Genomic DNA, 26,257 nt, shown 5'->3' with positions numbered 1-26,257 from the left:
CCACAACCTATAGCCAAGTGCCTGAGTTTGAGATCCACCTCTGCTCCAGACTCCAGCTTCCAACTAATGCACACCCTGGAAGGCAGCAGAGGATGGCTCAAGTACTTGGGTACCTGCCACCCACATGGGAGACCCAAACTGAATTCCTGGCTCCTGGAAGCAGCCTGGCCCAGCCCCAGATGTTACAGGTATTTGGGGAATGAATGAGCAGATGGGAGCCCTCCATCTCTGTTTCTGTGTTTCTTTCTACTTTTCAAATAAAATGAAAACAAATAAATAAATTTTATAACATTTTATTTTTATTTGAAAGGCAGAATTACAGAGAAAGAGAGAGATAAAGAGATCTTCTCCAGTGATTCACTCCCTAAATGGCCACAACACCCAAGGCTGGGCCAGGCAGGAGCCAGGAGCCAGGAGCTTCATCCAGGTCTTCCATGTAAGTGGCAGGGGCCCAAGTACTTGGGCCATCTTCTACTGTTTTACCAGGCTCATCAGCAAGGAACTGGATCAGAAGTGGGGCAGCCAGGACTTGAACCAGCACCCATATGATGCTGGCTTTGCAGGTGATGGCTTAACCCACCACGCCACAATGCTGCCCCAATAAATAAAATTTTAACCAAAAGAGAAAAAGAGGATTCAACGCAATAAAGAATGGAGAGTGACTACTTTGCACAGGGCCTAGAACATACAAAGCCTGGACAGGTATACCCTGACAGGCCACACAATAACAATAGCCACGATTTTTAAACCCTAACTGCCTTACCCTCCAGGGTTCCTACTCCATGTGGAACCAAGAAACAGCTTGAGGTCATATCACCAAGCAGACCACAAAGACAGCAGGCTCTGCTGTCCAGCCCGTCAGCTGCTGCTGGGTCCGTGCAGGAAGAGCTGTGTTTGGTTAGGAAATGCCTGTAATCATATGGGCACTAGGTGGGGGAACAGAAGGTACACAGAGAAGAACTCAAAGGGACAACAATCTTATCTCTATACAGGTTTTAATAACAAGCAAGAAAACAAATTAAAGGGAAATGTAAAATAAAGCTTCAGTTCTGAAAGGAGAAGTGAAAGGCAATGTTCAATCTTAGGGCACACACTGTGGATCAGTGGGTTAAGTCACCACTTGGGATGCCCACATCCCACATTGGAGGTCGGCTCAAGTCCCAGCTGCTCCACTTCCCATTCAGCATCCTGCTAATGCTTCCTGGGAGGCAGAAGATGGCCCGAGTGTTCTGACCCTGCCACCTATATGGGTGACCCAGATGGAATCGAAGTTCCTGGCTTCAGCCTGGCTGTTGCAGGCATTTGAGGAGTGAACCACCAGATGGAAGACCTCTTTCTCTCTCTACCACTCTCTCTCTCTCTGTTTCTGTTGCTCTCCCTTTCAAGCAGATGGAAATAAAATAAACACTTTAAAAAAAAAAAGAAATGTTAAATCTAATTAAACTACTTTAAATTTTAAAATTGCTGAAGTGGCTCAGAAAATCCTAAACAAAGAAAGCATACTGGGGCCGGCACTGCGGCTCACTAGGCTAATCCTCCGCCTTGCGGTGCCGCCACAACGGGTTCTAGTCCCGGTCGGGGCACTGGATTCTGTCCCAGTTACCCCTCTTCCAGGCCAGCTCTCTGCTGTGGCCAGGGAGTGCAGTGGAGGATGGCCCAAGTACTTGGGCCCTGCACCCCATGGGAGACCAGGAGAAGTACCTGGCTCCTGCCTTCAGATCAGCGCAGTGCACCGGCCGAAGCGTGCCGGCCGCGGCGGCCATTGGAGGGTGAACCAACAGCAAAGGAAGACCTTTCTCTCTGTCTCTCTCTCTCATTGTCCACTCTGCCTGTCAAAAAAAAAAAAAAAAAAGAAAAAGAAAAAGAAAAAGAAAAAGAAAAAGAAAAAGAAAAAGAAAAGAAAAAGAAAAAGAAAAAGAAAAAGAAAAAGAAAAAGAAAGCATATTGGGACAGGTGCTTGGCACAGCAGTTAAGACGCTGCCTGGGTCACACCAACGTTCCACATCAGAGTGCCTGGGTTCAAGCCCTAGCTCCACTCCTGACTCCAGCTTCCTGTTACCGCACACCCTGGATGCAGAAGGTGATGGCTCAAGGTTGGGTCCCTGCCACCTACAGGACAGACCCAGACAGAGTTCCTGGCTCCTGGTTTCAGCCTCACCCAGCCCTAGTGCGCATCTGGGAAGTGAATCAGCAAATACAAGATGTCTCTCTCCCTCTCTCTCTCTACCAAATAAATAAAATAATCAATAAATCAAAAATTTTAAAAAGAAAAAAAAAGCATTCTGATCACTGTGCATTCCAATTTCCATTCAGCTCGCACAGATTTTCCATACTGGAACTAGAAGCCAAATTCTCAAAGTTAGCCTGAAGCCAGCAACTATATAAAATATACTCTGTGCATTTTATTCCACTAAAGGCTGTAAAAGAAATATAAGGCCAAAAGAGCAAGTGATGTACTCATTCTTAACATAAATTTTGTCGCTCTTCAAATCCAAAAGCTTTGGAAAGAAATGTTTTATTATCCCATAGATTTTTCATGGAAATGATCAGATATACCATATCCCATGAGTTTCCATTCTGATCCAATACAAATTATATGGTTTACAGTATGCTGCTCAGACACTTCATATAATTACCAGAATAAAATATACATCATTTTTCAAAAAGTAGAAGGTGTTTTTAGGAACACGAAGCACCTAATAACACATAAAACCCTCGTGTCTAAAGACCTGGACGAAAGCCGCTCTGCTTCCTCTCGAGCCCTCCTGACAGCTGTCAGTGCCACCCCAGGTCACAGTGCCTTGTACCACCTAACGGTGCTCGTCCCGTCAAGGCGCTTCAGTGCACCCCCAAGTACATGCACAGGCACTCGGAAACAGGATCATTCCAAACACCCCTGCAGGCAGGGAGGACCACACTGGCTGCATCTAACCCTGGGCACAGCACAGAGGACTGGACTGAACTGAAATTTGCACAGCAAAGCTGTGTCGGGGACCCCAGAGGCCATGGGGAAGGATAAAGCACTGGAGGCACCGACGACTGGACTTGTGAATGGAGCTCGTAGTTGGGGTATCTCCAGGAGAAGCAAACATAGTCTGCTCTCTCGGGACCCACATGAGGAGCAGGAGTGCCCTGCCCACGGGCAAATGGATACTTTTCACGAGTGAGAGAAGAATTAAAATAAAAGGAAATGCCAAGAGGTAGGACCGTCACTCAGCTAAACACTAGCAGACCTGAGGAGCTGACGAGCCTCCACGAGGGGCTTTGCTACAGAACTTGGAAAAATCTCATAAGTGTTGATGTTTAGTGTTGAAAATAGGCCCAACCCCAGCACTGTGCCATAGTGGGTTAACGCCCTGGCCTGAAGCACCGGCATCCCATATGGGCACCAGTTCGAGACCCGGCTGCTCCACTTCCTGTCCAGCTTTCTGCTATGGCCCAGGAAAGCAGTAGAAGATGGCCCAAGTCCTTGGGCCCCTGCACCCACGTGGGAGACCCGGAAGAAGCTCCTGGCTCCTGGCTTCAGATCGGCGCAGCTCCGGCATTTGGGGAGTGAACCATCAGATGGAAGACCTCTCTCTCTCTCCTTCTCTCTCTCTCTCTCTCTCTCTCCTTCTCCTCTCTCTGTGTAACTCTTTCAAATAAATAAATAAATCTAAAAAAGAAAAGAAAAGAAAAGAAGTCCAACCAAAAAGGGACCTGGGTTTGTTTGATCCAGAGACAGAAAATTGGAAGAGGGGCCAGTGCTGTGGCGTAGCCGGTAAAGCCACCACCTGTAGTGCTGGGATCCCATGTGGGCACCAGTTTGAGTCCACTTCCAATCCAGCTCTCTGCTATAGCATGGGAAAGCAGTAGAAGATGGCCCAAGTCCTTGGGCCCCTGCACCCGCATGGAAGACCTGGAAGAAGCTCCTGGTTCCTGGGTTCAGATCGGCGCAGCTCCAGCCATTGCAGCCAATTGGGGAGTGAACCAGCGGATGGAAGACCTCTCTCTCTCTCTCTCTCTGCCTTTCCTTCTCTGTGTAACTTTGCCTTTCAAATAAATAAGTAAATCTTTAAAAAAAAAAAAAAAAAAAGGAAGAGCAGTTAACACTACAGAGTTAACAGTTATCAGATGTCAACAGAGATGGCATGAGCAAGAGATGCCACTCTTAGATACTGAGAAATTCTCAGAAAGGTCTCAAAATGAAGTGCAAAGGAGGATGAATATGTTTTATAAGAACTTCAGAGAAAAGCAAACCATGATGGTATCAAATGTGATGTACCTCTAAGAAATATGAAAAGAAACTAGAAATGAGTGGTCCTCTCAAAGTCTTTTGGATTCACAATTCTCTGACAAACCAGGACCACTACTATTCTGAGACATTTTCTAGACTAATTCTGGATTAGTCAAACAGGGCTGGCATTCCCAACAAAAAGCAAACAAGCAAGCAAAGACTTAAAGCCACTGCCCAACAGGACAGCCCCAGCCTCACATGGCTACTGGGTACTTGAAATGTGGTTAATCCAAGTTGAGACAGTTTAATCTACAAATCAGATTTTTGAAGATTTAGCATAGCAATTTTTGGTACAATGGACAGAAAGAAATTTATAGAGATGATTGTAAATATCACAAAAAGAATTAAAATCAGTAATCTACACGTCCTCCTTAGGAAACTAGAAAATGAAGAGCAAGTAAAATATAATGTTGTAAAATAGAGAAATAAACTTGAAAAGAAAAGGCTGATTATTTAAAAAGACAACTAAATTCAATAAGCCTCTTGACAGGGTAACTAAGAAAAACAGAAAGGATTCAAATTACTAATATCAGAAATGAAATCATGGACATCACCACAGATCTCAGGATCCACAAAACCTAGAGAAACCAATTAGGTAACCTAGATAAAACAAGCCAATTTCCAAAAAACATAATTTGCCAAACTAAAAAAGAAGTATAAAATCTGAAGAGGTCTACATTAGTTTTTTGTTTGTTTGTTTGTTGACAGGGAGAGTTAGCGAGAGAGAGAGAGGAGAGAGACAGATAGAAAGGTCTTCCTGGCCGGCGCTGTGGCTCAATAGGCTAATCCTCCTCTGTCTCTTCCTCTCTCTGTCTATAATTCTACCTCTCAAATAAATATTTATTAAAAAAAAAAAAAGAAAAGAAACTGAATCAATAATTAAAAACCTTCCAGGCTGGCGCCGCGGCTCACTAGGCTAATCCTCCACCTGCTGCACTGGCACACCAGGTTCTAGTCCCGGTCAGGGCACCGGATTCTGTCCCGGTTGCCCCTCTTCCAGGCCAGCTCTCTGCTGTGACCCGGGAAGGCAGTGGAGGATGGCCCAGATCCTTGGGTCCTGCACCCACATGGGAGACCAGGGGAGGCACATTGCTCCTGGCTTCGGATCAGCGTAGTGCGCCAGCCGCAGCGCGCCGGCCGCGGTGGCCATTGGAGGGTGAACCAACGGCAAAGGAAGACCTTTCTCTCTGTGTCTCTCTCTCTCACTGTCCACTCTGCCTGTCAAAAAAAAAAAAGAAAAAAACCTTCCAAGAGAAAGCACAAGGCTTATATGGGTTCACTGGTGAAGTTCACCAAACATTTAAAGAAGATATTACACCAATTCTCTACAATCTATTTCATAACATCAATGGGAATTCTTCCTAACTCACTTTACGAGGGCAAAACCATCCTAATACCAAAACTAGACAGACAATACAAGAAAACTACAGCCCAATACCTCTCATGAACATTAAAAAAATTAGCAAATCAAATTCAATAATATACAAAATAATTATACATAATGCCCAAGTAGATTTATCCCAAGTACACCAGACTGGTTCAACATTCATACATCAATTAATCAACATGCTAATGAAGAAAAATCCTATTATCAAATCAGTAATTCCAGAAAAAAAAAATATATAACGCCATTCTCGACAAAAATTCTCAGTAAAATAGGAATAGAGAGGAATTTCCTCAATGTGACAAATCTTTTTTTAAAAAAGATTTATTTATATATTTGAAAGGCAGTTACAGAGAGGCAGAGACAGGGAGACAGAGAGAGAGAGAGAGGTCTTCCATCCGCTGGTTTGTTCCCCAAATGACCACAACAGCTGGAGCCAATCAGAAGTGAGGAGTCAGAAACTTCTTCCGGGTCTCCCACATGGGTGCAGGGGTCCAAGGACTTGGGCCATCTTCCACTGCTTTCCCAGAAGAGAGCTGCATCGGACTTGGAGCAGCCAGAACTCGAACTGGCACACATATGGGATGCTAGTGCTGCAGGAGGCGGTTTTCCCTGCTGTGCCACAGCGCCAGCCCTTTAACACCATACTTAACAGGAAGAAACTAGAAGCTTTCCCATTAAGATTAGGAACAAAACAAAATGTCCTCTCTCACTACCCACTCTCAATACTGTACTGGAAGTCTTACCTAATATAATTTAAAAAAGAGGGGCCGGTACCACGGCTCACTTGGTTAATCCTCCGCCGGCAGCGCTGGTATCCCATATAGGCACTGGGTTCTAGTCCCAGTTGCTCCTCTTCCAGTCCAGCTCTCTGCTGTGGCCTAGGAATGCAGTGGAGGATGGCCCAAGTGCTTGGGCCCCTGCACCCGTGTGGAAGACCAGGAGGAAGCACCTGGCTCCTGGCTTCAGACTGGCATAGTTCTGGCCATAACGGCAATTTGGGGGGGGGGGGGGTGAACCAATGGAAGGAAGATCTTTCTCTCTGTCTCTCTCACTGTTTAACTCTGTCAAATAAATTTATTAAATATATATATATAATAAAAAAGAAAAAGTTTATTGATTAGAAAGGGAAAAAAAAGTCTTCGTGACATGATTATCTAAGAAGAAAATCCAAATGGAATCAATCAAAACACTCCTGGAATCAATAATCAATTATATTCAAGTTGTAAACATAAAGTTCTTATACAAAAATCAGAGCAGGCATTTGGTACAGTAGTTAAGATGGTGCTTGGGCATGGGCAAGTCTAGTATCTGCTGACACCAACCGATAGAATGGATAAAGGGGAGAGTGGTCCAGCATGGGAAGTGAGGTGCTCAGCAGACTCATAGAATGGCGGATGTCCTAAATAGCACTCTGGCCTCAGAATCAGCCCTGAAGGCACTCAGATCTGGCTGAAAAGCCCATGAGAGTATTTCAGGCATGGAAAGCCAAGACACTCTGGCAAAAAGATCTCTGTGAGTGAGATCCCAGTGGAAAGAACAGGTCTTCAAAGAGGGAGGTGCCTTTCTCTGAAGGGAGGAGAGAACCTCCACTTTGACTATGACCGTGTCTAAACAAGATAAGAGTCGGAGAACTCAGGGGGCTTCCATAGCCTTGGAAACTCATAACTGGTGCATAGGGAGATTACTGATGCCATAAACAGGAGTGTCAATTTGTGAAGTCAACGGCAGGAGTCACTGTGCACTTACTCCTCATGTAGGATCTCTGTCCTTAACGTGCTGTACACTGAGGCTTAATGCTATAACGAGTACTCAAACAGTATATTTCACTTTGTGTTTCTATGGGGGTGCAAACGATTGAAATCTTTACTTAATGTACACTAAACTGATCTTCTGTAAAAAAAAAAAAAAAAAATTATCAATTCCCAACTTGACTCTCACTGGGATTAAACATGACAATAGGTCTGATCTGATTTCATCATCATTTAAAAAAAATCATCTATTATTTTTTCACTTTATGTTTCTGTGTGGGAGCAAACTGTTGAAATACTTACTTAAGGTATGCTAGGCTGATCTTTTTTTTTTTTTTTTTTTTTTGACAGGCAGAGTGGACAGTGAGAGAGAGACAGAGAGAAAGGTCTTCCTTTGCCGTTGGTTCACCCTCCAATGGCCGCCGCGGCCAGCGCGATGCGACCGGCGCCCCGCGCTGATCCGATGGCAGGAGCCAGGAGCCAGGTGCTTTTCCTGGTCTCCCATGGGGTGCAGGGCCCAAGCACCTGGGCCATCCTCCACTGCACTCCCAGGCCACAGCAGAGGGCTGGCCTGGAAGAGGGGCAACCGGGACAGAATCCGGCGCCCCGACCGGGACTAGAACCCGGTGTGCCGGCGCCGCTAGGCGGAGGATTAGCCTAGTGAGCCGCGGCGCCGGCCTAGGCTGATCTTATGTATATTAAGATAATCGAAAATGAATCTTGACGTGAATGGAGGGGGAGAGGGAGTGGGAAGGGGGGGGGGGTTGTGGGTTGGAGGGACGGTACGGTGGGGGAAGCCATTGTAACACATGAGTCGTACTTTGGAAATTTATATTCATTAAATAAAAGATAAAAAAAAAAAGAAAAAAAAAAAAAAAAAAGATGGTGCTTGGGAAACCTGCATCCTATATCTGAGTGCCTGGGTTTCAGCTCCAGTTCTGTTCCCAATTCAAACTTCCTGCTAATACAAACCCTGGAAGACAAGCAGATGATGGCTCAAGTACTTGAGACCCTGTCATACACATGAGCCACCTGGATTCAGCTCCCAGCTCCTCCCAACTCCCAGCTCCCAGCTCTAGCCTGGCCCAGCCTTGGCTACTGCAGGCATCTGAGCTGTGAACCGGCAGATGAAAGCTCTCTCTCTCCCTTTCTGTCTGCTTTTCAAACAAATAAAAAATTGTTTAAAATTAATCACTTTCCGGCCGGCGCCACGGCTCACTAGGCTAATCCTCCGCCTAGCGGCGCCGGCACACCAGGTTCTAGTCCCGGTCGGGGCGCCAGATTCTGTCCCGGTTGCCCCTCTTCCAGGCCAGCTCTCTGCTGTGGCCAGGGAGTGCAGTGGAGGATGGCCCAAGTGCTTGGGCCCTGCACCCCATGGGAGACCAGGAAAAGCACCTGGCTCCTGGCTCCTGCCATCGGATCAGCGCGGTGCACCGGCTGCAGCGCGCCGGCCGCGGTGGCCATTGGAGGGTAAACCAACGGCAAAGGAAGACCTTTCTCTCTGTCTCTCTCTCTCACTGTCCACTCTGCCTGTCGAAAAAAAAAAATTAATCACTTTCCTATTTACCAGCAAGGCACAACTCAAATTTGAAATTAAAAACACAATACCGAGGCTGGCACTGTGATATAGCAGGTAAAGCCGCTGCCTGCAGTGCTGACATCCCATATGGACAAGCCCTAGCTGCTCCACTTCTGATCCTGCTCTCTGAAAAGGCCTGGTTAAACAGTACAAGATGGCCCAAGTCCTTGGGCCCCTGCACCTGCATGGGAGACCCAGAAGAAACTCCTGGCTCCTGACTTTGGATCAGCGCAGCTCCAGCCGTTGCAGCCAACTGGGGAGTGAACCAGCAGATGGAAGCCATCTCTCTCTCTCTCTCTCTCTGCCTCTCCATCTCTCTGTGTAACTCTGACTTTCAAATAAATAAGTAAATCCATAAAAAAAAAAAAAAAACCACAATACCATTTACATTAATGTTCCCGCAAAATGAAAAACTTAAATTTAACAAAGTATTACAAAGATATTTGAGGAAAATACAAGATTTAGAAATAAGAAAACTAAATAAATGGTGAGATGTTCCACATTAGTGGACAGGAATATTCAATAGTCAAGATATCAGTTCTGTAGGCCGGCGCCGTGGCACAGTAGGTTAATCCTCCGCCTGCAGCACCGGCATCTCATATGGGCACCAGTTCTAGTCCCAGCTGATCCTCTTCCAATCCAGCTCTCTGCTGTGGCCCGGGGAAAGCAGTAGAAGATGGCCCAAGTCCTTCCCAAGTGGGAATATTGGGAAGAAGCTCCTGGCTTCTGGCTCCTAGCTTCGGATCGGCATAGCTGCAGCCGTTGCAGCCATTTGGGGAGTGAACCAACAGAGGGAAGACCTTTCTCTCTGTCTCTCCCTTTCACTGTCTGTAACTCTACCTCTCAAATAAATAAATGAAATCTTTTTAAAAAAGGTAGTTCTTCAGGGCTGGTGCTGTGGTACAGCAGGTTAAGCCTCCACCCACAGCACCAGCATCTCATATGGGCGCCAGTTTGAGTCCCGACTGCTCCACTTCTGATCCGGCTCCCTGCTATAAGCCTGAGAAAGCAGAGGAAGATGACCCAAGTACTTGGGCACCTGCACCCATGTGGGAGACCCGAAAGAAAGTCCTGGCTTCAGATTGGCCCAGCTCTAGCCATTGTAGCCATCTGGGAAATGAACCAGCAGATTGAAGAACTCTTTCTTTCTTTCTCTCTTTCTCTCTCTCTCTTTTTCTCTTTCTCTCTCTCTCTCTCTCTTTGTAATACTGCCTTTCAAATAAATAAAAAAAAATCTAGGGCAAAAAAGATATCAGTTCTTCTTAACTTGGTCTACACAATAAGTGCAATCCCAATAACAATCCCAGCAAGTTATTTTTGGGGATATCAATAAACTGATTATACAGTTATATGGAGTCAAAAGACCACCAGCATAGTCATCACAGTATTGGAAGAGAAGAACAAAGTTGCAGGACTTACTTTACATGACCTCAATACTTACTATAAAGCTATGTTAATTAAAAGAGCATAGTATTGGCAATACGATAGACAAATAAATTAACAGAACAGAAAAACAAGAGACCAGAAATAGACTCAAGGAAATAAGTCGACTGATCTTGGACAAAAAAACAAAGGTAACAAAATAGAGAAAGGGGGTTTTTCAACAATGGTACACTATGATTGGAATTCACATGCAAAAAAATGAATCTAGACGCTGACCTTATACCTTTACAGAAATTACTCAAAATATAGAACAATGAAACTCCTAGAAGATAATACAGGAGACAATCTAGATGATAGTGGGTATGGCAATAACTTTTTAGGCACAATGCCAACAGCACAATCCATCAAAGACTTCATAGGCTACATTTCATTTAAATCAAAAATTTCTGCTCTGTCAAGACATTGTCAAAACAATAAAAAGGTTAGCAGCAAATACTTGGAAAAAATATACTTCATAAAGAACTGGTACCCAAAATATGCAACTAATTCCTAATGCTCAACAATAAGAAAATGAACACTCTGAGTTAGAAATAGGCCAAAGACCTTAACAGACACATAATCAAAGAAGATATATAGATGGCAAGCAAGCATTTAAAGACGTTCTACAGGACATGTAATCAGGGAAATGCAAACTAAAACAATGCGGCAACACCACATACACAGAATTTTCAAAATCCAGGCCAACAACAAATACTGGCAAGGATGTAAAACAACAGAAACCGTTCACCCACAGTGGGGATGCAAATGGTACAGCCACTTTGGAAGCCAGTTTATCGGTTTCTTATAGATGTAAACATACCGCTACCATTCGATCTATCAGTCTTACTCCATGGTATTCACCCAAAGGAATTGAAAACTTACACAGAAAACCTGCACACCAGTGTTTACAGAAGCTTTATTCACAGCCGCCTAGAACTAGAAGCAATCAAGGTATCCTTCAGTGGGCAAACAAACAGTGGTACACAACGGAATAGTATTCAGCACTAAAAAGAAATGAGGAGACATGGAAGAATCTTAAACACATGCTTCTTGCGAAAGAAGCCAATCTGACTACCTACTGTGTAATTTCAACTAAAAGACACAACTACGGAGACAGAAAAAGGTGAGTGTTTCCCAGGGTTTGGGCTGAGAGGGAAGTATGACTAAGAGAGTCACAGAGGATTTTAGGGCAGTGAATATACTCTGTATGATACTATAATGGTGAACATAATCAAACCCATATAGTACATATAACATGTAAACTATAGACTGTGGGTAGTAATGATGTGTCAGTGAAGGTTTACTGAGTGTAAAACTGTATGAGGGGGCCGGCGCCGCGGCTCACTAGGCTAATCCTCCGCCTAGCGGCGCCGGCACACCGGGTTCTAGTCCCGGTCGGGGCGCCGGATTCTGTCCCGGTTGCCCCTCTTCCAGGCCAGCTCTCTGCTGTGGCCAGGGAGTGCAGTGGAGGATGGCCCAGGTGCTTGGGCCCTGCACCCCATGGGAGACCAGGAAAAGCACCTGGCTCCTGGCTCCTGCCATCGGATCAGCGCGGTGCGCCGGCCGCATCGCGCTGGCCGCGGCGGCCATTGGAGGGTGAACCAACGGCAAAGGAAGACCTTTCTCTCTCTGTCTCTCTCTCTCACTGTCCACTCTGCCTGTCAAAAAAAAAAAAAAAAAAAAAAAAAAAAACTGTATGAGGGGACTTCAAAAAGTTCCTAGAAAATGGAATTTAGAGAGACCAGCTCTGTGGTGCAGCAAGTTAAACCACCACCTGCAGTGCCAGCATCCTATATGGGCACTGGCTCAAGTCCCAGCAGCCCCGCTTATAATCCAGCTACCTGCTGATAAACCTGGGAAAGCAGTGGAAGATGGCCCAAGTGCTTGGGCCCCTGCACCCATGTGGAAGCTCCTGGCTCCTGGCTTCATCTTGGCCCAGCTCTGGCTGTTGCAGCCATTTTGGGGAGTGAACCAGCAGATGGAAGATCTCTCGATCTCTCTCTCCCTCTCTCTCTCTCTCTCTCTCTCTCTAACTCCTTCAAATAAATAAATAAATCTTATTAAAAAAAAAAAACCAGAACTAGGAGCAGGCATCTGGTCCAGCAGTGAAGACATCACTTGGGATGCCACATCCCATATCCAAATACCTGGATTCAAGTTATAGCTCTGCTTCTAATCCAGTTTCCTGCTAATGGGCACTCTGGGAGGCAGCAATGATGCCTCCAGAACCTAGTTCCCCACAACCCCCACGTTATACCTCAACTGAGGCTCCTGGCTTCAGACTGGCCCAGCCCCAGCTACTACAGGTATTTGGGGAGTGAACTAGTAAAAAGAAGATCTCTCTCTTTCCACCTCTCTGCCTTTCAAATGAAATGAAAAAAAAAGTAACAATTTAAAGTGTAAACTTTATTTCTCTACAGGAGTTCCAACAAGACACTTCTATAAGTGATGACTACAGCCACTTACTCTGCCCCCAAAGACCAGAGACTCCCAGAATTTCAACACGTCAGTGCAGTCTTCTTTACATTACTCCCTGAAGAAACTGGGGGCCCTCTAAATACATTTAAGATCAGGAAACCAAAGGAAGTCAGAAGGCACCAAGTTCATCGCAGATCCTCTGGGGTCAGGGCACCAACACGATTTTCCCCTGCAGACTGATACGGGTGGCCTATGGCAGGCCAGGTCACCACCTGGAAGCTGCTCATTTCTTGGGAGCACTGACCCTCTTCCAGCCAAGCTTCACCATGAACGTGATGCTTGCCTTTGCAGCAGTTTCAGCAGAATTCATGGTGCTCTGGTCAGGGCTCTTTTCAAATGATGTCTTATTCTTCCCAGTGCCTCAAACTAGATCCTGTTCAGATGTGTTATTTCAAGTTAGTATGAGTTCATTTTCGGTGCCAAAAATTTTGAAATCCATGTATAGTTTTTCATAATATCCATGAACTTTTCGAAGACCCCTCTTACAACTCTAGTGGGGGATGCTCTCAGTGAGGGCAGCTGTGTGTGGGGAGGGGGGCGAGGGCATGGGGGATCTCTGCACTGCCTGAATCTTGTTGTAGACCTAATGTTACTCAAAACAAAATCCTTTAAAAATATGTAAATTATCTTATAACTTTTTATACTGATTACATGGTAATATCATATTTTGGACATACTGAGTGAAATAAAATATTTTTAATTATTTATTCCAGAAGCAAAGAGAAAGCGTTCCCATCACTGGCTTACTCTTCAGATGACTGCAGTGGCCCCTTAGTCAAGGCCAGGGCCAATGCCAAGAGCCCAGAACTCATCTCAGTTCTCCCATGTGAGTGGCGGCAACAAAATTACTTGAGCCATCACCACTGCCTCCCACAGTCTGCATTCACAGGAAGCCGAAATCAGGAGCTACAGCCATCTGTCGAAGCCAGGTACTCTGACATGGGACACGCGTGTTTTAACATGTAATGGAGAGGGGCCAGCGCCGTGGAGCACTTGGTTAATCCTCCGCCTGCAGCGCCGGCATCACACATGGACATGTTCTAGTCCCGGTTTCTCCTCTTTCAGTCCAACTCTCTGCTGTGGCATAGGAAAGCAGTGGAGGATGGCCCAAGTGCTTGGGTCCCTGCACCCACATGGGAGACCGGGAGGAGATTCCTGGCTCCTGGCTTCTGATCGGCATAGCTCTGGCCACTGCAGCCACTTGGGGAGTGAACCAACAGAAGGAAGACCTTTCTCTCTGTCTCTCTCTCTCTCTCTGTCTGTAACTCTGCCTGTCAAATAAATAAATAAAATCTTAAAAAAAAAAAAATATGTAGTGGAGAAACTGCCAGGTCTGTTCTCAGTCCACTCTGCCCAGCGTCCACTGCTACCACAACAGTGCAGGCAGATGATCTCCCCTAGGGATGTGTGCAGCTTCCTGAGGCAAGGCCAGAACCACATGGTGCACTACACCAGGATGCTTGAAGAGGGATAGAAATCTGACTCCCCCTGGGACAGAAATAAGCCCTTTAAGTTTCTGCAAAATGGGGCTGGCGCTGTGGTGTGGCGTATAAAGCAGCACCTGCAGCGCCTACATCCCATATGGCACCGGTTGGACTCCCAGCTGCTCCACTTCCGATCTCTCTGCTATGGCCTGGGAAAGCAGTACAAGATGATCTGAGTCCTTAGGTGCCTGCACCTACGTGGGAGACCCCAAAGAAGCTCCAGGCTCCTGGCTTCAGATCAGTGCAGCTCTGGCCATTGCAGCCACTTGGGGAGTGAACAGCAGATGGAAGACCTCTCTCTCTTTCTGCCTCGCCTTCTCTCTGTGTAACTCTGCCTTTCAAATAAATAAATAAATCTTAAAAAAAAAAAAAAAAAAAAAAAGTCTGTGAGGTGAACAGGAGACTATCTGAGGATGGGAGGAAGGTGGTACCTGGATGATTGTGAGTCAGGGAGCCAGATGGACAGTCTCTCCAGACCACAACTACAACACCACTAAGGACTCGGCACTATCCTACCATACATCTCTATCATCTTTGACATGGAGCTTGCAAGTGAAATAAGAGGGAAGGGCCTCCTCCCCTAGCTCCCTGTTCTTGGATCTGTCCCAGTGGGGTCTGGTGCCTCCAGATGCACGCATTTGAACCCATGTGGAGCCTCTCCTGACCCTCCCCCTCACTCCCTAAAACAGCATCTGCCCGACCAAGCACGTGTTACCACCAGCTTTGCTTCTACCACTTCTGTTTCTCCTGCACCTGTGTTCACCTCAACGCTACACCATAAACCTCAAATGACTCACTTCACTTCATTTTTTGGGGGTGAAGACAGTCAGTTTCAGTCTTTTGGATCCACGTTTCCAATTAAGTATATGGTCAACTTTTAACAGCACCAAGGATGGCTTAACTTTAGAACGAGTTAGCCAGGAACTGGTGTTGGGGGTAGGGTTTACAAGAATCTTTCTTGTACTTTATTTTGGATGAAGCTTTTATCTACTACATATTAAACAGTTTTGCCACGGTACTGTGGAATCATAGCAGATTTGAGACGCTGCTCAGGGATGGGTTATTCTCCAAAGTGAGAGACAACCTTGTGTTAAACTAACAGCTCAGCCCTAAATCTGAAGTCGGCGGGGGGAGAGCCTTGGCCTCTAGGAGCCCTAGCTCCCCTCCCCTGAAACCTTCCACCTTTAGAAAGCAGTTTCCCACCACAGGTGTCCATCCATGGGCCAGCAGGGGTCTCCGAAGCCTTCCCTGCCATCTGGCTCAGTATTTTTTTGACCCTGTAGTTTTGCTAATGGATTTCTAAGGACTTTTGTTGTCTCATAGCATCCAAACTCCAACACTTTCTGCATTTTCAGAATTATACTGGACAACTTCAATGAAAGGTGCTGTCTGTAGATGGAACACCCGGTGAAGGCCCCGCCAGCATGAGAGATCCTTAGAGTTTGCTTGACAGAAGGATGCTGCTCACCACAGCATCAGCATCACCTGGTTTGGGATGCTGGGCGCTCTCTGCTGATCTCAAAGACCCTGGCTCCTCCCCCTGCCGTCCCTACCCCTTTGACATCCTGTGCAGTCATTGGTGAGACCAGCACTGTGGTGCAGTAGGCTTAGCCTCCATCTGAGGCTGTAGCACTAACATCCCATATGGGCAGTGGTTCGAGTCCAAGCTGCTCCTCTTCCAATCCAGCTCTCTGCTGTGGCCAGGGAAAGCAATGGAAGATGGCCCAAGTGCTTGGACCCCTGCACCCATGTGGGAGACCCAGAAGAAGCTCCTAGCTCTGGGCTTTGGATTGGCCCAGCTCCAGCGGCTGCAGCCAATTGGGGAGTGAACCAGTGGATGGAAGACCTCTCTCTCTGTCTGTGACTCTGCCTCTCAAATAAATTTTAAAAATCTTAAAAAAAAAACATTGGTATCCACCCTCCAGTGGTTATTTGTTATATATGGTTATTTGTTCTTGCTATAACAGTGCTACATGTTAAATTTTCTCAACGAAAAACCAATTTCATCTGTTTCATTTTACTTTTTTATTATGGCTGCTAGAAATTAAAGGACACCTTTGGCTCAGATTCAAGGCTCACAACAAAATTTCTATTCAGTGTGGCTGATGACGCAATCAAAGGGCCATCACTGTATCAGACAGAGCACGGGGCCCTGAAATGTTCTCACAGTGTGAACAGATGAACACAGAGGGTGAATGGTGTCAGGAACAAGCAGGGGACCCGTGTTAAGTGCGACAGCAGAGGCTGCGGCCACGTGGTGTTGAGTAGGTAGCAAGCATCAGCAACGACCTGCCTGCCCAGATGCTGCGAGTCCAGGCCCCTCTGCCCTCCTGCCTACCTTTGATGAGCTCCGGCCGGTACGCCTTCCGCAACTGCTCCAGGAAGCTGTTGTAGAAGCCCTCCGCCTGCTCCGAGGGCATGGCCAGGTGGAAGTCGGGCTTGCTGCCCTTGAGGACACACTGCAGGGTAAACTGGCTGACGCACAGCACCTCATACTGCTTGTCCATCACGCTCTTCGACCAGTGCTTCCCACTCTCGTCCTCAAACACACGCAGGTTTAAAATCTTTCGGACCCTACAGGGGAAAAGAGCAGTAAAAGGCACTTGAAGGATGGGAGCCCCCAACACAACACCGGGCCTCTAAAGAGCCATCAGCATTCTGCAGAATAGGGACGTGGGGTGACTCCATTGCTTACAGAAGGCATGACTCTGGGCAAGTCATTTAGCCACACCATGCCTCAGTTTCCTCATCTGTAATACAGGAGAAGCCCCACCCCACGGGGCGTTTGGGCACTTCCTTCTTTGCTGCCCACCCCTCCAGCTCACAGCGGCTACCAATTGGAACGGGGGTAGAGGAAACCACCCACTGGGGGTCCTTCCAGGCGAGGGATGTGTCAAGACATGGGTCCAGTGCTAATCTCTTATGGAAGAATCCAATCTCTGCACAAGGATGAGCAACAGCCCTTTTCTAAACCTCTCCTTGGAGCTATTCCAAATGAACAGCTCAGGAAGCGCTCTGAAAGGAAACTCCTGGTTACTGCATAAATACAAAAAGATCTGGGGAAAGGCACCTTGACAACTACGTCACCTGCTCCTTACGCTGGGATAACAAGAAAGCCCAGGCAGCGTTTACAGGGTCAGCTTGGAGGAGCGTGGTGAAAAATCAATGCATAATAGCTGCAAGTCCACCACCCGAGCCACCCTTTTGGACAATGCTGAAGGCAAAGACGTGCCCAGGAGCATGATACGAATCCCCTGACTCTTCCTAAAAGGGCCCTCTGTGGTGGGAACTCTTCATTACCCCCTCCCCACAGCCAGGACAGTCTTACATTGAGCCACATCTCTTAACCACCAAGTTAAGCATTGCTATCTAGTATGCCACAGTCACACAGAGATCAGACCCAGAGCCCCGTCTTTTACCATCACCATCTCCACTGCCTCTATGAGTGTCCAGGGACAGCTATAAGAATACCAACATCCCTGAAGCCGTACAGAACTGTCCTTATCAGTGGCCAACACCTTAGCAGGAATGAAGTTCCACATCTGATCTCCAATTTCATAGAAAAGGGACAGCTGGGTTCCAGGTACCCAGGGGCAGCATAAACAGCCACAGCATCTGAAGCAAATGTGCCTAGTGGGGCAGGGGAGGAAGGAGAGCATGGGAGGGGCTGACTATACTGAGAGAGCCAGGCAGGAAACAGCAATGGGAAATGCCCCCACCTTAGTATAAAGAGCACCTGCTTCAAGATCAGACAGCCCAGAATCTAATTCAGGTTCAGGTTTCTTACTAAGTTTATGTGTACGACCTACAGTGAGGACTTTACCTCTGAGTTCCAGATCTTTAGGTGTATCATGAAAAACTAGGCATTTTAAAAGGATCATTTTGGGGGCCGGCACTACGGCGTAGTGGGTAAAGCCACCACCTACAGTGCTGGTATCCCATATAGGCACTGATTTGAGTCCCGGCTGCCCCACTTCCAACCCAGCTCTTTGCTATGGCCTGGGAAAGCTGTAGAAGATGGTCCAAGTTCTTGGGCCCCTGCACCACATGGGAGAATCAGAAGAAACTCCTGGCTCCTGGTTTCGGGTCAGCCCAGCTCTGGCCAATGCAGCCATTTGGGGAGTAAATCAGAGGATGAAAGTCTTCTCTCTCTAACTCTGCCTTTCAAATAAATAAATAAATCTTTTTTTAAAAAAATCCAGCTTTTTAAAAAGTAAATAAATAAAATAAAATCATTTCATCCAAATTAAAAAGAGAAACCACACCTAAAAAAAAAACTGGGCTCTTGCATTAAGAGAAAAAGAGGCAAAGCCTTGCAAGTAGCATCAAATCAGGATGAAAGCTAAGCTGGGCTCCTCTTGCTCCACCACTGTCTCAGCACGTGAAGTTTCCAGATTACTCTTCTCCATATCTCTTCTCCATATCTCTTCTCCATATCTCAAACTGGGAGATAACCAAACCACCTCAAACGGGACGAACACAAAACACTGTGGAAGTCCCAGCATGGTCACCACATACCACATTCCAACTCAATGGCTTAGAAATGGACATCTTAGGGCTGGCGTTGTAGCCCATGTGGGCACTAGTTAATGTCCCTACTGTTCCACTTCTGATCCAGCTCCCTGCTAATGAACCTGGGAAAAGCAGCGGAAGATGGCCCAAGTGTTTGGGCCCCTGCCACCCACATGCAAGATCCGGACGAAGCTCCTGGCTTCGGCCTGGTCCAGCACTGGTCATTGCAGCCATCTGGGGAGTGAACCAGTAGATGGACAATCTCTCTCCCTCTCTCTGTCTCTCCCTCTCTGTAACTCTTTCAAAATAAATTAAAAATAAATCTTTTTTAAAAAATGATAAAGAAGCAGGCATCTTACATGTGCTCCAGTTCCTTCTGTGTATCTTCCAGAGAAATCCCCAGCAACACACAGATGCCCCGTCCAATGGCGCTTATCTGCTCACCTCCAACTGAAAGGAATCAAAAGGCAGAAGAGACTCTGAATCAAGCAGGCCGCAGGAAAGGCTTGTAAGTGCCCACAGGAGTGTTTTCAGCATCACGTGGATTTCTTACAATTTTTCTGGTTCATGTCGGTAAGCATTCAAAACTGACAGGAGTCAAAGAATGTAGTGTGAGGTCAATGGTACCCACCCTTCCTGATTTCATGCTGGCAAAGAACGGGAGCCGCACAGTGAGCAACCACGAAGCAGGATTTCAGGGCTACATTTTCACCTGCATCACCCTGGGTAAGACACCTGAAACTCCACAGTTGAACACGCCCAGGTATAAAAACAGAACAGTGGCCAGCGCCGCGGTTCAATAGACTAATCCTCTGCCTGTGGCGCCAGCACACTGGGTTCTAGTCCCGGTCGAGGCGCTGGATTCTGTCCCGGTTGCCCCTCTTCCAGGCCAGCTCTCTGCTGTGGCCCGGGAGTGCAGTGGAGGATGGCCCAAGTTCTTGGCCCTGCACCCGCATGGAAGACCAGGAGAAGCTCCTGGCTCCTGGCTTCGGATCAGCGCGGTGTGCCGGCCACAGCGCACCAGCCACAGCGGCCATTGGAGGGTGAACCAACAGCAAAAAAGGAAGACCTTTCTCTCTGTCTCTCTCTCTCACTGTCCACTCTGCCTGTCAAAAAAAAAAAAAAAAAACAAAACAGTGTTTTCCTCCCCCAGAGAGTCCAGTTCAACTATATTAATTCTCAGGCAGGAGAGATACATTTTTCTTGGAATTTAGTAACACAACACAACACAAACAGCACAAAGTAGAAAATGTTCACCTCGTAAAAACCAGTGTTTTTCCTACTTCCTGCAGACAAGATACACATATGCATAAAAATTCTGCTTTACATGTTAAGCTTCACCTCAGCAAGCTGCTCTGGTTCCCAGGGTAGCAGTAAAATCACGTTGAGTCAGGGTTCCCCAAATCTTTTCAAATCATGAGCATCACTCATTAAAAATGTCTAAGCTTTGTGTATTTATGGCCAAGTATGTGCCCCGCTACCATCAGACAGCATCTCAGATGTGGGCACAGCACTTGAGCTGAGATTCATCATAATAATGGTGAATATAAACCAGATTTCCAATGGAGATCTTGATGATGTTTGATTTTTTTTTTACCAACTGTTGCCAAGTCTTATTACTGTGCTATTTCATCGTGTACCGATCTAACATTCCAATCAGTAATAAAAAGGTCAACTCTGCCATTTTCTTGTCATAGGCTTCTTTTGGATAATAACATCTGTAAATATACCTAACAAGGCAACACAGACTATGCCACGCTGCACCACATCGCAAGTCAAGAAGAGAAACTCCACTTGTATTTCAGACGTATGACGAGGGGCCACCCCACATTCAGACTCCACGGGAGCCTCAGCATCAACTCATGCTGAAAATACAGTAAACTTAATTTTTTTTAAGATTTATTTTATTTATTTGAAGGGCAGAGTTACAGAGGGGGGAGAGAGAGAGAGAGAGATCTTCCAGCCACTGGATCACTCCGCAAATGGTCCCAACAGCAGGGGCTGGGCCAGACCAAAGCCAGGAGCCTTGAGCTTCTTCCAGGTCTCCCATGTGGGTGCGGGGACCCAAGCACCTGGGCCATCTTCTACTGCTTTCCCAGGCCACAGCAGAGAGCTGGATTGGAAGTGGAACAGCCGGAACTCAAATCGGCACCCATATGCTATGACAGGGTCCCAGACAGCATCTTAATCTGCTGTGCCCCAATGCCAGTCCAAATTTTTATTTGTATGCTAAAATAAGAATCCTGATTTTCCTTTCTGTGCTGCTTTTCTTTTATAGTGGACTGTGTGTGACCTTCTGACCTTGGAGTCCTGACTCAAAAGCTGAAACAGGGGCAGGTATTTGGCAGTGATTCGGATACCTATCAGAACGCCTGCATCCCCTATCAGAGCACCTGGGTTCAATCCCCAACTCTGTTCCTGATTCCAGCTTCCTGCTAATGTAGACCCTGTAGGCAATGGTGACAGCTCAAGCAGGTGGAGTCTTCCCACTGCCCACATGAAAGACCTGGATTGAGTTCCCAGCTCCTCCCCAGTTCAGCCCCAGGTGTTGATGGCTTTTGGAGAGTGAACCAGTAAAAGAGGGAAGATCTCACTTCCTCTGTTTCTCTCTCTCTGCATCTCAATATTTTTTTTAAATTGGGCTTGCTTTGCTTATTTGCATTGCTTCAGAAAGTGTTTGGCTTTGTTTTTTGTTTTTTTTGACAGGCAGAGTGGACAGTGAGAGAGAGAGACAGAGAGAAAGGTCTTCCTTTTGCCGTTGGTTCACCCTCCAATGGCCACCGCGGCCGGCGCGCTGCGGCCGGTGCACTGCGCTGATCCGATGGCAGGAGCCAGGTACTTCTCCTGGTCTCCCATGGGGTGCAGGGCCCAAGCACTTGGGCCATCCTCCACTGCACTCTTGGGCCACAGCAGAGAGCTGGCCTGGAAGAGGGGCAACCGGGACAGAATCCGGCACCCCGACCGGCGCCCCAGTGTGCTGGCGCCGCAAGGCGGAGGATTAGCCTAGTGAGCTGCGGCACCGGCCTGGCTTAGTTTCTTACAATGTCAATATATTTTTTCCAAAAAGTGTGTGGCCAGCACTGTGGCATAACGGGTAAAGCCACCACCTGCAGTGCCAACATCCATATGGACGCCGGTTCCAGTCCCAGCTGCTCCACTTCCCATCCCTCTCTCTTCTATGGCCTGGGAAAACAGTAGAAGATGGCCCACGTCCTTGAGCCCCTGCACCCGCATGGGAAGAACCGGAGGAAGCTCCTGGCTCACAGTTTCAGATCGGCACAGCTCCAGCCACTGCGGCCAATTAGGGAGTAAACCAGCAGATGGAAGATCTCTCTATCTCTTTCTGGCTCTTTCAAATAAATAAAAAATAAATTTTTAAAAATAAATAAATAAATAAATGTTGGGGATTGTCACTATGGTATAGAAGGTCAAGTCTCTGCCTGCAGTGCCGGCATCCCATATGGGCATCAGTTCAAGTCCTGGATGCTCCACTTCTGATCCAGCTCCTGCTTATGGCTTGGAAAAGCAGTAGAAGCTGGCTCAAGTACTTGGGCCTCTGCACCCACATGGGAGATCTGAAAGAAGCTCCTGGCTTCTGGCTTTGTCCTGGCCCAGCCCCAGCCATTGAGGCCATTTGGGGAGTGAAACAGCAGATGGAAGATCTCTTTCTCGCACTCTCATCTCTCTCTCTCTCTCTCTCTCCCCCTCATTCTGCCTTTAAATAAATTAATAAAAAAAAAAAAAGAATCCATAGCAACAGCCTCTAAAAACAACTCCTTTCAATCCATCATTTTTAGATCCTGTCATAACATCGTGCACATCAGGTTTTAGCTGCTGAAACAGGGATGGGGCCTAAGAGTCCTAAAGAGGACCTAATTGTCCTCTTTCAGCTACGTTGTTAAGTGCATGTGTCTAAACTGTGCTGCAACCAACTCTGAAAATCAGTGACCGTGTCTCAGCAATCTTAGAAGGGGAATCTGTCACATAATAAGATGTGTGACTTGTGACAGTCTACTCCATCCTGACCATAACACCTATTAGAAGTTACACGTTAGAACCCATAAAATGAAATGTCATCTGAACGCAGCCACATTTCAGTGCAATCAGCTATGTTTCTAAGGAATCGGAAAAACCCTCTTCCATTAACATTCATTTGCAGAAGGCCTGCAAAACTAAAGGGTCCCTCAAATACTGAGAATTCTATGGTTCCCCAACCTAGAATTCCCAAGCTTTTAACACCTTCCCACAGTCAACATCTTTACCTTTTCAATTGGAAGGATTGTCTGACTAAAGGCATACAACTTAAATAAAACACAAAAGTAACTCAAACTTGGGGCCAGCACTGTGACACAGTGGGTGAAGCCACTGCCTGCAACAAGGGCATCCTATACTGAGCATCCCTTGGAGTCCTGGCTGCTCCACTTCCAATCCAGCTCCTTGCTAATGCACCCGGGAAAGCAGTGGAAGATGCCCCAAGTGCTTGGGCCCCTGCACCCACATGGGAGACCCTGAAGGAATCCCAGGCTTCTGGCTTTGGGCTGGTCCAGCCCCAGCTGCTACAGCCATTTGGGGAGTGAAGCACTAAATATGTCTCTCTCTATGTCTCTCCCTCTCTCTGCCTTTCAAACAAATAAATCTTACCAAAACAAACAAAAAACCTCTTGTGTTATTTCACAGGTTTTCTTTTTTTTAAAACTTTTATTTAATGAATATAAATTTCCAAAGTACAGCTTATGGATTACAATGGCTTCCCCCCCATAACTTCCCTCCCACCCGCAACCCTCCCCTTTCTCGCTCCTTCTCCCCTTCCATTAACATCGAGATTCATTTTCACTTCTCTTATATACAGAAGATCAGTTTAGTATATATTAAATAAAGAATTCAACAGTTTGCACCCACATAGAAACACAAAGTGAAAAATACTGTTTGGGTACTAGTTATAGCATTAAATCACAATGCACGGCACATTAAGGACCGAGATCCTACTTGAGGAGTAAGTGCACAGTGACTCCTGTTGTTGACTTAACAATTTGACACTCTTATTTCTGGCATCAGTAATCTCCCTAGGCTCTAATCATGAGTTGCCAAGGCTATGGAAGCCTTTTGAGTTCACCGACTCTTATCATATTTAGACAAGGTCATAGTCAAAGTGGAAGTTCTCTCCTCCCTTCAGAGAAAGGTACCTCCTTCTTTGATGACCCCATTCTTTCCACTGGAATCTCACTCCTGGAGATCTTTCATTTAGGTTTTTTCCAGAGTGTCTTGGCTTTCCATGCCTTAAATACTCTCATGGGCTTTTCAGCCAGATCCAAATGCTCTAAGGGCTGATTCTGAGGCCAGAGTGCTGTTTAGGACATCCACCACTCTATAAATCTGATTTCACAGGTTTTCAATATTCTAGAGCAGCAAGAAGGGGACATCAGGGGAGAGAAGATGAAAATCTAAATTTATTGGTGCTGACCACATACAATTGACTCCAATATTCTCCTTCAAAAAGTGAAAACAGGCCGGCACCGCGGCTCACTACACTAATCCTCCGCCTGCGGCGCTGGCACACCGGTTCTAGTCCCGGTCGGATCGCTGGATTCTGTCCCGGTTGCTCCTCTTCCAGTCCAGCTCTCTGCTGTGACCCAGGAGTGCAGTGGAGGATGGCCCAGGTGCTTGGGCCCTGCACCTCATGGGAGACTAGAAGGAAACACCTGGCTCCTGGCTTCAGATCGGCAACACTCTGGCCATAGCAGCCACTTGGGGGGTGAACCAACGGAAAAAGGAAGACCTTTCTCTCTGTCTCTTTCTCACTGTCTAACTCTGCCTGTCCAAAAAAAAAAAAAAAAAAAGTGAAAACAATCTTTCATCTATGAATTGGCCACGTCAAGTCTATGTGAACTTAAGTACTTACTGAAATGCTATAAAACCTTTAAAATTCCATCAACTCTAGTACTATCCTATTCCTTTTTATCCCAGGACCAATTCCCAACCTGAAGTAACCAGAACAGTTCTGAAATCACTGGACAGGGTTAAAAAAGAGAACCCAGGGACCAGCGCTGTGGTACAGCAGGTAAGGCCGCCACCTGCAGCGCCAGCATCCTATTTGGGCAACGGTTCCAGCCCCGGCTGCTCCTCTTCCCATCCAGCTCCCTGCTAATGCACCTGGGAAAGCGGCGGAGGATGGACCTGCCACCCACGTGGGAGACCTGGAAGAAGCTCCTGGCTCCTGGCTCCTGCTTGGCCCAGCCCTGGGCTGTTGCAGCCATTTGGGGGGTGAACCAGCAGATGGAAGACCTCTCTCTCTCTCCCTCTGTGTAACTCTGCCTTTCAAATAAATAAAATAAATCTTTAAAAAAAGAGAGAAAAACTTGTCACTTTAAATTTTTTCCAAAATAATCTTTCCTACGGAGGCTTGCGTTTTTCAAACGGCCACAGGCTCTGGTCAATCACCTGGCCCCCTGACGCTCCCCCTGAACGCTGAGGGGACACACACCGGCCGGTGCCTCCGAGCACAAGAAATGACAGGCGAAGAAGTACTTCAGCTGGGAGTCTCCGGGATCCGCCACCCGCAGGGTCCGGCAAGTGAGGGGGCGGCGTCCGGGGCAGGGACGCGTGCGGGGCGGGCGCCCGTCACGTGGGCACACTCCGTCAGCTCGGCGCGCCGGAGCCCGCGCCCCAGCAGCCCGGCTCTGCAGAAACGGGCAAAATGGGGCTCCGGAGACGCTCCCCGGTGACAAACCATGGTGACGACGAGCGCACGGCGCGCTCTCCCTGAACCCAAAACCGAGATGCTGCACCGCGGACGCGCCGGGGCCCCACCCGGCACGTGCACGGTGCTCTCTGGCGCGCCGGGGAGCCCCACGCGAGACCGCCGGTCCCCGCCCGGCCCCGCCCGACTGACCTGTGACGCTGGCCCGGGTGACGCGCTGCACCACGGCCTTCATGGCGGCGGCTGGGGCGAGCGGGACGGCGCCGCGCTCGGTGCGGCCTGGCGATTCAGCGAGCGGCTCCGCGGCCGGCGCCCTCTGGAGGTGACACCCGGAAGTGCGCGCCGCGGCCGGGTCCGACCCGCTCAGCGGCCGCCGGTGCCGCGTCGGCCACGCCCACTCCCGGCCTAGCGATAAGTCCGCCCACGACCCGTTAGCCCCGCCCCGCCCACGTCGGTCACGCCCACCTGCAGCCTAGCCTTAACCTCGCCCTCAGTGATAGGCAGCCCTGGCCCCGCCCCCACTCCCTGCTCACACTCAGGTCGCTGTCTTCTCCCACCCCGGGTCTTAGAGCCCATCGGGTCTAAATCCTAGTGTTGTCCTGAGTCATTTGCCTGATACTCGCCTGTCCTCAGATTGTTCCAAATTCTTAGACACAAAAGGGTCAGCTGCCTGA

General features: G+C 47.6%; 1 protein-coding gene across 3 annotated transcripts in view; it reads right to left on the bottom strand.

Moving 5' to 3' along the window:
• DTD1 (D-aminoacyl-tRNA deacylase 1) overlaps positions 1–25,992 on the bottom strand; it is a 171,389-nt gene extending 145,397 nt beyond the window's left edge. For 2 of the 3 annotated variants that reach the window (XM_008256344.4, XM_017341778.3), the window contains exons 1-3: positions 25,776–25,963; positions 19,246–19,336; positions 16,713–16,948 (exon numbers count right to left, since the gene is read on the bottom strand). In XM_008256344.4, coding sequence (XP_008254566.1) covers positions 16,713–16,948; positions 19,246–19,336; positions 25,776–25,818 — 370 coding nt within the window. In that variant the 5' untranslated portion in view covers positions 25,819–25,963. Of the gene's footprint in view, positions 1–16,712; positions 16,949–19,245; positions 19,337–25,775 lie in introns of all 3 variants that reach the window. The other variant, XM_002710949.5, reaches the window with a different exon arrangement.
• Between the last annotated feature and the right edge of the window lie 265 nt (positions 25,993–26,257).

The sequence above is a fragment of the Oryctolagus cuniculus genome, chromosome 11 (assembly GCF_964237555.1).
Source record: "Oryctolagus cuniculus chromosome 11, mOryCun1.1, whole genome shotgun sequence".
Taxonomy (NCBI): Eukaryota; Metazoa; Chordata; class Mammalia; order Lagomorpha; family Leporidae; genus Oryctolagus; species Oryctolagus cuniculus.
This window is presented reverse-complemented; position numbering and strand designations above follow the sequence as displayed.